The sequence below is a fragment of the Antrostomus carolinensis genome, unplaced genomic scaffold (assembly GCF_000700745.2).
Source record: "Antrostomus carolinensis isolate BGI_N321 unplaced genomic scaffold, ASM70074v2 scaffold20043, whole genome shotgun sequence".
In the NCBI taxonomy this organism is placed as follows: Eukaryota; Metazoa; Chordata; class Aves; order Caprimulgiformes; family Caprimulgidae; genus Antrostomus; species Antrostomus carolinensis.
In genome coordinates this window covers 28,679-40,901 of record NW_010306187.1, presented here as the reverse complement: position 1 = coordinate 40,901, position 12,223 = coordinate 28,679, and the positions used below count along the sequence as shown (strand labels likewise).

Sequence of the window (12,223 nt, the reverse complement as noted above, 5' to 3'; positions counted from 1 at the left end):
AGCCTTGCAGGTCAAGCGGGCAGCTGCAGCCACAGCCAATGCTTGCCTGCGGCAGGCAGGGAGGTGACAGGGACTGCCTTCCCCAGTGTCCTCTCCTCACCTCCCCTGGGCTGACTTCACCCCCTTGGGCCCCTAATTCTGCCCCACTTGAGTCAGGCAGGATGGCTCCCTGCCAGAAACCGAGAGCTGAGCTGCCAGTGCTGCCCACCTTGCACCCTGAGCAGGAGCTTTCGGCGGTGGTGCTGGTCCCTGCCTGGCCTGAGCTCACCCAGCACTGCAAAACCAGGCACTTTCCTTTCCAAGGAAACCCACAGCGTGCACAGGAGCTAGCAGGATGGAGAGTAGGAAACTGATAATTAGTTCACATCTCCTTCACAACAACAATCTCTGCAAACTGTCAGCTCTGGTTTTCTAAGGACTTTGCCTTTAAAGAAAACCAGATTGCTTGAACTACAACAGATGATAGGAACAATATCGTACTTGTCTGCCTCCAAAGTATCCCAGAAACCCTTGGACATCATCGGTTACAAGGATTACGTATTTTCAGTCTCTGGCAGCAATTTGCAAACCCTTCTCATGTGACCAGCAACAAAAAATGTTAACAAGAGCACACACAAAAGTGGAGTTTCACAATTACTCATGCAAGTAAAAATTCACACACAATATATTACAGTGTATATAGATTCATAAAATGATCTGCTATGAAAAATTCACACAGACGCATCAAGTGGTGCTTAAGTAACACACCGAGGAAATGCCAGTTGCAGTGTGAATAATTACTATGTAATAGCAAGTGAATGGTTGGCAAGAGGTCTCAACTTGGAATAATGTTTAAGTACATAAAACCTTGAATAATCAGCTAACTGACTTGGACGGTCACAGTTTGTTCACAGATAATTCACTACTAAGAAAAAAAAAATGGAGCCATATTGTTGTCAGCTAAAACCATTTACTGAGAACAGCTCATGTCAATTTACACTGCAAACTGTTCCTCATGTCAAGCTGGTTTTGAGTTTTAATTTTGCTTTCGGTATAAAAAGACTCTATCAGAGTATGCCTTTAGAAATAATGTCAAAAGCATGGCTGAAACCAGCAAACTGTCTCCAGCCCTGGAGAAAGTCCTGCTGTGGAGCCTAATGGCTGAAAGAAGACCCAGAAACAGTTCCTCACTCTGTGAAGTATCTACCCCCATCTTTCTTGTTCTGCATGCGTTCAGTGAGGGGCTGTTTTTTTAAAAAATATGACATACCTTCGACTTTCCTCTTGAGAATTGTTTTTTACTTTGGGGTTACCTTTTCTAACAGAATTTACACAGAAGATCTGTATTTCAGGTGTTAATCATTATTAGAGATCCAAAATGAATACTACGCTGAGCATACACCGGTAAGTCACGCTAACACACACATTTTATGGCTGATTGCACACCCTCAGGAAGCTAAAAGCAGTACATCTACTCAAGCTGCATATTCCTGCTTTTTGGCATGTACGTTTCCTTAGGTATGTACCAACCATTAAACAAGAGCAAACAAAGCCTGTGAAGAGCAAAGAAAAATCTTGTTGGTACTCTGAGTAGAACTCTGTCTTAATCTCTGTTGATGGATGAAGCTCTTCACCATTATCAGCTGTGCAGCTGGGATTGCAAACCACCTGCTAATGGTATTAATGCCATTTTCTCTGTCTTGTACAGAATGAACAGCATTCAATACTACTATAATTTTGCTTCCTGTTGTTTTTTGTCATTTAGCTTTTTTCCACCATTAGCTGCAGCCATCTTGGTGCAAAGACATGACATGGAAATGTTTTTATTGCCAACCTGTGAGGGTGATATCATCATCTTCTATGATTTGCTCTTCTGCGACGTCCAGAGAGCTCTCAGTGATCATGTCACTAGGTTCATCCACGCAGGTTAAGCCAGAGTAGTTGTGTAGAAGTTCTGCACTAGGAACATGCTCCACAATGACAGCAGGGAAAATAGATGGGTCACCAAGCTGGGGAGTGGAAAAAAGAAAATTAAGATAATGGTAGTTAGACTACACCCAATGTAACCACTTATTGATTAATACTTCAAGAAACCTATACCACATCACTTGAATATTAGACTGTCAGGATGGAGTACCAAAGAAGGAGATTATTTTTAGCACATAAAACCAAGTACCAGCAGTGTCCCACTATGGGCCAGAGGCTGAATGTGACTTTACTCCAGTAGGAAATACCAGACTCCCACGACACTCTTTTGCAGCATGAAAGCTGACAATACAGAACAGCGGCACAGCACAGTAAATGCTGAACTTTGCTGGCGATAATACCGGGCAAACAACTTGCTGCAAGCACTTTAATATTTCGCTCTTCCCGTTAAGCTGGGGGTGGAGGAGTCCTGTGGCTGTCAGGACTGGACTCAGCTTTTAGAGGCACCAAGTTTCCCATGAGACACTAGCTGAAGATCACTATTTTAGGGGACATTTGCTACAAGAGCAAGGGGTATAACAGGGAGTGCTTGATAAATGTGCTGTAATACTTTCCCTCTCTAATTCTTATGGCTTTAGTCACTTGACATTACTTCTCCATCTGCTTTCCTTCCTAAGTCTGCTTTCAGACATCACCCTCCTATCCTAATAGTTATTTTGCATCAGACACAGAAGAAAAGGGGCAGCTGGGAAAACAGAAATCAAGCTGACTGGTAATAATAATAATAATAATAAGATGCACACTCTCCAAATAAGCAGCCATTCAACAGGAAGAGGTTTTCAGAATATACCATTTACTATAGACACAGTATTTTCCAAAGCTAATCTTTCAAAATATCATTTGCAGGAAGAAAGTAATAGCTGATGATAGCAGAGCAGGCTCAAAGAAAGTCTACTGTACCTGTAAAGTTCTCTCACTGTAAAAATAAATCACACTATGAATGTGGCAAGCTTAAAAACAAGAAAATAAACCAAAAAAGATGCTAAAACATGTTTCTGAGAAAGCCAGTAGATGTACATTTGGTCTCACCCTCCACAGAAGAGCACAGATATGCATTTATCAAGCAGGTTTTTCATTTAACCACACAAGAAAAAAACCCAACCACATGGTTATGAGCTTGCTAAGGGATTGCTCATGTCTCACAATCTTGCCACTACGCACACTGCCACCAACGGAAAATGGTATCGGAGCTATTTGCTCTACACAGGCAACAGCTGTAGGAGTAAGGCTCTCCTAGGGAAGAGTCTGGAACGTAAAGTACTGAAAGCAGAAAGTGCAATTACAAGTTTTAAAAGGCAGTAATTACCACTTTAAATTGCTCTGTGTTTTGTAAAACATGTCTCAGCAACAACTGTGGTAAAAGTCAATCAGGAAAAAAGGAAGAACTGAGAAACAAAACCGGTATTTCTATGGGCTTCTATCATGGACAGTCTGCTAAACAAACAAACAAAAAACCCAAACAACCAAACAAAAAACCCCAACAAAACCAAAAGCAAAAACCCACAAATAACCTACCTACTCCACCAAACATAAGCTTCAAAATAGAGTAACATAGTACAAGATCAATAAAACTGAACAAAGGGCAGACCAGCTAAAGCCCACTCATGCGATCCCATTGCCAGGTGACGGGTGTATCGCAAGTCAAGCAATGGAACAGCCTCTACCCCACACCTCTGCGGCCGCCTCTCTCCGAGGCTGCATCTCTCCCTTAACTGCATTAAGGGCAGTTAATGACAAAACAAGGGGAAATGGCTTTAAGCTGAAAGAGGGCAGGTTTAGATTAGATATTAGGAAGAAATTCTTTCCTGTGAGGGTGGTCAGACACTGGAACAGGTTGCCCAGAGAAGCTGTGGATGCCCCCTCCCTAGAAGTGTTTAAGGCCAGGCTGGATGAGGCTTTGAGCAACCTGGTCTAGTGGAAGGTGTCCCTGCTGATGGCAGGGGGGTTGGAACTGGATGGTCTTTAAGGTCCCTTCCAACCCAAACCATTCTATGATTCTATCTTGCTTGGGCTGGAAAACTGGGAATCCTTGGTGGCCCAGAGGTCCCCGCTGTTCCTCAGAAAGCATCGCATTCACACTGCACATCCTGTTTGTTTACTGATCCTAACAACCCAGATCCTATTTGCTTCCAGGCAAGAGTAAACAAGTAGATTTGATTAAATAAAAGCCAAATCAGTAGAAAAGATAAAGCACCATAAAGAGAAAAGAAATATAAAATACTGTGCATATTAAAAAAGGTTTTATTGTCAACAATATGTTCCAGAAACTAGAAGGAAGATGGTCTGTTGCAGCCTCATTACCAAGATAAAATTGATGCTACAAAAACAGTTTAAGCACCCCAATTTCAGTAACATGCCACTGTATATAACTTTTGGGATGAAGTTACATATACTGTATGCCCATATATGTAACTACCTTTAAAAAAAATTTAAAAGGATCAAATATGACACTCAGCTGTCACCAGCATGCTTTGCAAGTACTTGTACATATACTGTATGCCCATATATGTAACTATCTTTAAAAAAAAATTAAAAGGATCAAATATGACACTCAGGCTTCTGTCACCAGCATGCTTTGCGAGTACCGGCTCAATATTTTCCTGAGGAGGTAAAAACTACGGATTTTAGGCTGGGAAGATGCAAGTAAGATGGTCTTGGTCTCCTCATTGTGCTCTAGCTCATAGGCACTTAGGGTGAAGTACATCTCACCTAACGTCAGACAGCTGTGGTGCAAATGCTTGGACTTGAGCTAGTAACCCCAGGTTTCCTTCAGAGCCAACAGAGAGCAATTAGTATCTGCAGGGCACAATTTCCCTGCCCAGTGTTGGGCTCCTGTGCTACGATAGGATGAACTCTGCCCTAAAAATGCCTGTTCCTCTCCACTAACTACAAAAGGGTGGCGGCATTGGGGTGTTTGCTTCTGTTTGTCTCCTACAGGCTCATCAGCAAATGGCCAGATGCCTCCCTGCCACGTCTTCGAAGCAAGGCACTCCTTCCCCCCGCTTCCGCCGCTGCACCAGCTCAATAGCTGCACCATCTGCAGCAACATCTCGAGTTGCCTGTGTTCAGGATAAGCCTCATGTTTGCTCCTTCTTGATAAAAAGATTCCTCTGGCTCAGCACCATCCTTCTCTAATGACTGATGCTCACGTCACTGACTTGCCCTCTGACAGGCAGAACTACCTCCAGCGCTGCTGTTGCTCTTTACTGGAGACAAGTCATAAAAAACTGTTTCAGAACAATAAATACGAGTAAAACCAATGAATTGTCACACGTTTTCAGCTCAGTTTCTCAAAGCCCTATTTTTATGACACCCTACTTGTCACTTTGCTGTGAAACCTAATTACAAAGGTTTCAAAGGTTACAAAAGCCCAAACTGAAACACGCTTCACCGCTTCCCGTGGTACCGAATGGTGCTGCTGTCAGGCGTTTCAGCAGCAGCTGGTTTGAGCCCTATGATCAGACGTGATCTGCTTTGCGAGGTTAAACTCCATTTTGGTTGTGTCTATAAACAACCATCACACACATGCTCCAATGCAGTCACTGCATCTTGGCCATAGGCAGAGACACCCCCACGGCAGGGGTACACCTGGTCACCTGAACTCGGCCCCAAGGGGCTCGCTGAGGCACTACGCTTCCGAAAGGCAAGAGACGAACAGAAAAGCACTTGCTCAGGGCAACACACTTTGAGTGCGGTTTTCTTTAAATCAGTAACAGTTTTCAGCTGGGCAAGTCAGAGTAAAGACCACTTCTTGCAACCTTTTATTTTAAAACCATTGTTACACCTGCTTCCAACTCACCCCTTATGCAGGTACAAAGTCTGAAATTTCTTTCCTGCCATAGTTTTGAAAAGGAAAGGCTGGAACTAACACCTAAGAGATGCTTCCACAGAGAAAAGCATCCACGCAACTGCAAACAAATCTAATTTGAAATGCGTTTTTGCAGAAACCATCAGCACTTTTTTGTACAATATTTGCAATTGGTTATGATTTCAGTAACAAGCATTTCATTCAGTTTTAAAAGCTACTACTAACGTATGCTGATATATATAGAGAATCATAGAATGGTTTGGGTTGGAAGGGACCTTAAAGATCATCTAGTTCCAACCCCCCTGCCATCAGCAGGGACACCTTCCACTAGACCAGGTTGCTCAATGTTTGTTGGGAGGTAAAATCTCACCTTGGTGCTCCTATAATATTCTTGATTTCATTGAGAGAGCTGGGTCTATTTAGCCTGGAGAAGAGCAGACTGAGAGGGGACCTTATCAGTGTCTATAAATATCTGAAGGGCGGGTGTCAAGGGGATGGGGCCAGACTCTGCTCAGTGGTGGCCAGTGACAGGACAAGGGGCAACGGGCACAAACTGGAACACAGGAGGTTCCATCTAGAGATGAGGAAAAACTTCTTTACTTAATTCTTGCATTGTCAGAAAGCAAAAGATGAGTAGCGCTGTGGAATCTCCATCTCTGGAGATGTTCAAAACTTCCCTGGATGCTTTCCTGTGCAACCTGGTGTAGGGACCCTGCTTTGGCAGGGGGGTTGGACTGGATGATCTCCTGAGGTCCCTTCCAACCCTGACCATTCTGTGATCCTGTGATCTGTGAAAGCACCTGAATCCCAACTGAGAGCCAAGTTAAAACTCCCTGTAGCTCTGTTACTCAGACAAAGGAATAACTTCGTACGCATTTAGAACTGCAAGAGAGCCCAGGTTTACTACAGCTGCCTTTGATGCTAGTGTGTAATGAGAATTACACACAGGGAAAACAACATTAAATTAAGGAGTGGAAGGTAGTGATTCAATTAAGACAAATTAAATTACCTCTCTAATAGCAAGATCACAAAATAATTTATTTCTAATACAAAGGTGGTTCTACACACACTAACAAAAAGGAAGAGAGCAAAGTATCCAAAAATTTAGAAAACAGTCCCAAATTAAGTTGTCAGCAATGATTTTCAAGCAATCAATACATAAATCCATAGGAAAACAATCTCTTAATTTTATCCTTTCACCTGCTTCTGCTGCTTCATCTTTCTCATGCAAAATATAGTTTCAGTATGACATCCTAGCTATGCCAAAGCTTTGGCATCTCTCATGTCTGCTGGACGGACAAAGGAGTTGAGCTACTGCTGAAATCTTCCCAACTCTTAGACACCAAACTCCTCACAGTGTAGTGTACCTACAAACCAGTCCGGTAGACCGACCTTTATCAACTGGGAGGAGTGCAAAGCTTCAGACAGATGCTGAAGTCCATGGAAGTTCCCATGAGCACGTCCCTGAAAGCATCAGTCATGCTCCGTGACCGCCAGGAAACTGAACCCTGCCCGCTGCCAGGGGACAAACAGAGCAACCTTCCTTCCTGCACTCAGATTCTTCTTGGGTGTTTGACATGCTGACAAGGTGCTTCTTTTTTTCTCTGAGAGTTTCCTCATCAGCTGTCACCAAGTGACAGGAGATCAAAACACCATCCTGCTTGTGGAAACTGAAAATCAGGAAGGGGATTTCTTCTGCTATGGAGGTACTGTCTTCTCATGCTACAAGTCCTCTAAGGAAGAAAACTTGTCCCAGGAATATGGTAACTGGTGTGGAATAAATTTTGTGCAAGTGAGTGATGGGTGGAAGAAAGGCGTGTGATAGACAGGAGCAGGGAAAAGCTACATGGAAGGAAAAAAGAAAGAGAAAGGAATCTCAGTGAAAAAAATCCTCTTTTTAACAGGGAAACAGAATTCAGACTTGCAATACAGTTGGCTTTTGGTTTTTTGTTTGTTGTTTTTTGTTTTTTTAAAATCCAAATGAAACTAAGCAAAGGGACCTTGGTGACTAGAAAACGGGCTTTGGTTTTCTCTTGCTGAAGTTCCTGTGCCAACAGCAGAGGCAGCCTCTTGACTTTAAAGGCATTCCCACGGCCAGCATCTGAGAAATTACCAAGTTTCAGAGGGATGCTGGAAGCAGATAAATGTTGCTTGCTTTCCTGGGAAACAGCCTCATTATGGATCTTGCAATAATTTCCTGAAAGTCTTCATAAAACTGCAAGCAGTTAAGGGGGGGATATTCTGCAGGAGCTGGAAATAGCCAAAAAATTTAGACCTTGGCCTTGACCAGGTGATTCAATGTTTCCGAAAGCCCATAGCGACACCAGGGAACGTGGAAGAGCAAACCAAGGCATGAGAAGATGGTGCAGAAGTCACGGCCCAGCCTAAGGGCTTAGACTCCTCTTCCTCAGAAGAAGGGAAGAGAGAAACATCCCTCAGAGATACAGAGGTGTCTTCAGGCACAGGTCACTACAGGCGTCTGAAGCCACTTGAGGGAGCACCAGCTGGCACAGAGCAGTCATGCTGGGGACCCTGCTAGCAATTTAATGGTTGCAATGATTCAGCATGTCCCTGGCACCATTTAAAACTTCCTACTATGGATCCAGCCTCTGTGGCTGCTTTTATTCAGTTTTTAAAATCAAGAATCTCCTGATCAAGTATCACATTAACTGTAGGTTAACGAAGGGCTAAATGAAGAGACATTGAGAGGAGAAGCTGCAGACATGAAGAAAAGCAGTTTTAGGCAGCGGCACAAACTCAGCCAAAGCCTGAAGGAGTACCTGACTAGTTTGACGTGTCCAGTCTCTCTCTAAAAAAAAGACAACTGGAGGAAAAAAAAGCAAACCATCTATTTGACACACAGCAGTAGCCAGTCAGGTTACCAGTAGCATGAGCATAAGCCACTTGTTCCCTTCTCAAAATTACAAGGATATTTTCATCCCATTTCTTCCTCACTATATATGCACAATGCCATAAATGAACCCTCCAAGAAAAAATATAAATCATTATATTCTAAACTGAAAAGGACAGAGCTGATAAGAGAGAGCCTTTCCTGTTCACATGGGGCCATGTGATCAAGTGCCTCCCATTGGCATCTGCCACTGGCTGAATGCTTACATTTGCAAATGGTCTGCTCATAATTTATGGTTGTTTAACCAAGACTTAAAAAAAAATATTTAAAAAAAAGACATGAATTATGACTTCCCTGAAACACTGAGCGTAGCTGCCATCTAGACCCCGAACCTCTCCCCACAGCTGTTCTGTGTCCTGATAGGTCTTGGCACAACAGGGCTCCAGGCACAGCTTTGACAAGGAGAAAAGTACCGACATTCTTTCAATGCCAGCTTTTGGAGGCACTGCAAAAATAATTAACCAAAGACCAGTTAACTGACACCCATACATAAAGACATCACCTTTTGTATGCTGATGAAGCTCAAAAAATGCTTTTGACCAACACAGAGCGTTTCCAGACATAAAATGTTTGCAAAGTACACGAATTGTTTTACCTATCCCTAAATACAATTTATCTGTCCAGAACTGAGTAGCAATAGCGACAGCGCCCATGTTGTAAGGAGCAGATCAACCACATATACACATAACCAATTTTTTGGGGTTGATGTTAAAGGATAAATCCTTGTCTGAGCTAAATCTTGCTCCAGCTTCCCAGATATTTCTCTATGCAGAAATACTCTGCAAGTGAGTATTTAAGATCTACCTTGGTGCAGCCAGCTAGCTGGCTACCTGTATCGCTGATATGTGAACTTAGGTTAACTCAGTGATAGAAGAGAAGCTTGAATCTGACCGTTTGCAGCAATGGACCTTCTGCTATGCATGCTCTCTCTTTGGTCTTTCACATCTTTGATTTCATCACCCTTCAGGTATGCTACAGGACACCTTCTTTCTTTTTGGCTTGATGGAGCCAGGCTCTTCTCAGTGATGCCCAATGGTAGGACAAGGGGCAATGGGTGTGAGCTGGAACACAGGAGGTTCCGCTTAAACTTGAGAAAAAACTTCTTTACAGTGAGGGTGACAGAGCACTGGAACAGGCTGCCCAGGGAGGTTGTGGAGTCTCCTTCTCTGGAGACATTCAAAACCTGCCTGAACGCCTTTCTAGGTGATCTCATTTAGGTTCCTGCTTTGGCAGGGGGATTGGACTAGATGATCTTTTCAGGTCCCTTCCAATCCCTAATATTCTGTGATTGTGTGATTCATCTGGAGTATGATTTGTTGGGGTTATGAGATAAACAGCAAGGCTGAGTTTGTTCTGGGGCTGGTGAAAGCTCTGTTTAGGGAAGTTTTACTGCCCTGTTGACTACTCTTTAATATTTTTTAAGATTTTCATATGAACATCTGAAGAAACTGCAAGAGGCAGAATGCATAGCTAAACTGAACAAAACCACATTTGCTTACATTACCCCTTCCAGAAAGCACACTGAAGTAGCCCTCCCCATCTCAACTCTCCCCTCTCTCATTGCCTTGTAAAGTCAAACCAGCAATGAACAACAAACAGAGGTAATAAATAAGCTTCATTTTCTACCATGTTTGTGCAATTCCCGTATCTAAATCCCCAGGCTACCGCAAGCTCTGGAAAAATACAGGGAAGGAAGTGACATTACTAGTTCCACCCAAAACTGAGTTAGTACTTGAGACAGACAACACTCAGTTCATTGAAATGATTGCAGGACTCTGACAGCAGAAACGGGCCACTGACCCAGCCAGATATTAGGCCGTACAGAAAACCCAGAGACAAGCTTATAAAGCCAAAAGTATGTTTGAAAGAGAGGAGGATAAACGCTTTTCATGTTCACAGAAAGAGGAGCAGTTTGTCATGGCACTTCTCAGCCTTTTCAGAAGTGTCTCCCCACAGTAGCCAGACACCTTATTTCTTATTAATAAATGCAAAACTCTACTATTAACCACCACCTATAGAGGAGCTGACTGATTTTTACAACAGGAATCCTTCACTGAATTCTCAGGACTCACAGGATGTGGTTTAGATAATCAACACCTAACTGAGAGCCTACTCAGACAGAAACAGACTATTTTCCCCACAGTGTGAAAGAAAACAGTTTAAATTACTCTGAAGCTTATTTCTGAATAGCTGGCCTACAGTAACACAATTTAGAAACCAATCTGTAAAAAGCAGTGAGCAGGTACCTACTGCTCCTTCCAGTCATCTGTAGCACGACCATTACTTTTATTCAGAATTTTATCCTAGCACACTAGGAAAGTTAAAACTACTGTCAAATACCAGAATTTGGGGAATTCTGCATCACAAATGGATGGATGTTACTGGCACAAATCAGTGAAACAGGGAAAACATTTTTGGAGGAGGATATCTCTGCAATACTGCAGAAGTTATAACATTTCAACCAATTTCTGTTCAGCCCATGCGAGTTACAGGAAGCAACAGGAAGCTTTTGAAACAGCACAAAAATCTGCTGCAACAACAATTACCTCAATGTTTGCTTTTTTGTGTTTTACACCACATTTTTTCCTCATGTTTTCATAACATGCCTAGCACCACCTTGTACCGAATATGGCTTCTTACACCATCCCATACCTGCTGCTCATCCTCCATGACGTTGCTGGCGAATTCAAACACAAGCTCATTCTGCTGTACAACTGCTGCCATAATAATGCATTCCCAGGTCTCAGTTCCACATACGAGGAAAGATGTTCAAAGGTTCTTGAATGTGAACGAACAGAGAGCGTCACCGAGGTCCAGTTGGCCGGAAAGGCAGGATCACAAAATGAATCAAGTATCAGTGTTTGTATTTCTCAGATCATCGGTGTTCCTAGGTTCTTCTCTTCTCAAAGGGAAACAAACCAACAAATCCTTTCCTGAGTTGTTCTTCCCACCTTGATAGCCTTTATCACTGTGGAGGGAAGAAATAAAAAAAATATTATTAAGAAATGATTGCTTTAGCCATGTGAAATAGTAACAGCACCGTAAAACTTTCTCCGAGCTATAACTGTTCTATCTACCTCTATGGAAGTCAGACACCTTTGTATCTTCAGAAGTATTACTTTTACTGATTAATACATGTGAATTTTCATTCCCTTAAAAATAAAACTGTTTCAGGAAGTAAGACGTCAGTTTCAAAGTGTTTCATATGAAAAGCATGAGACTAAGAAAAAATTATGAAAGTTATCAAAAAGAAAATCCATCTTTCAATTTGTTTCATATATGCAGTTTTCATATTCATTAGTAACTCTTATCTTTAAGGTATATTCAAAGTAAAAATACAAAACGCAGACTGACCTACTCCACTGAAGGATATCTCAAATACATCACTTTTCTTCTTTACACACCGTTCAAATTTAGCAAAGTTGTTATTTCACAAGTAAAATGCTCTAGATCTTCATTCCCACAGTGTCAAACAGATGAAACCAGTAAATAAATTCTTTGTACGATCCAGAGAAGCAGACCTTCAGTTCAGCTTCTTG

General features: G+C 42.4%; 1 protein-coding gene across 2 annotated transcripts in view; it reads right to left on the bottom strand.

Annotated features, from left to right (window-relative positions):
- The window catches only part of ELF1 (E74 like ETS transcription factor 1), a 40,531-nt gene extending 29,123 nt beyond the window's left edge, over window positions 1-11,408 (bottom strand). For both annotated transcript variants that reach the window (XM_010165050.2, XM_010165051.2), the window contains exons 1-2: window positions 11,337-11,408; window positions 1,814-1,988 (exon numbers count right to left, since the gene is read on the bottom strand). In XM_010165050.2, coding sequence (XP_010163352.1) covers window positions 1,814-1,988; window positions 11,337-11,408 — 247 coding nt within the window. The remainder of the gene's footprint in view (window positions 1-1,813; window positions 1,989-11,336) is intronic.
- Between the last annotated feature and the right edge of the window lie 815 nt (window positions 11,409-12,223).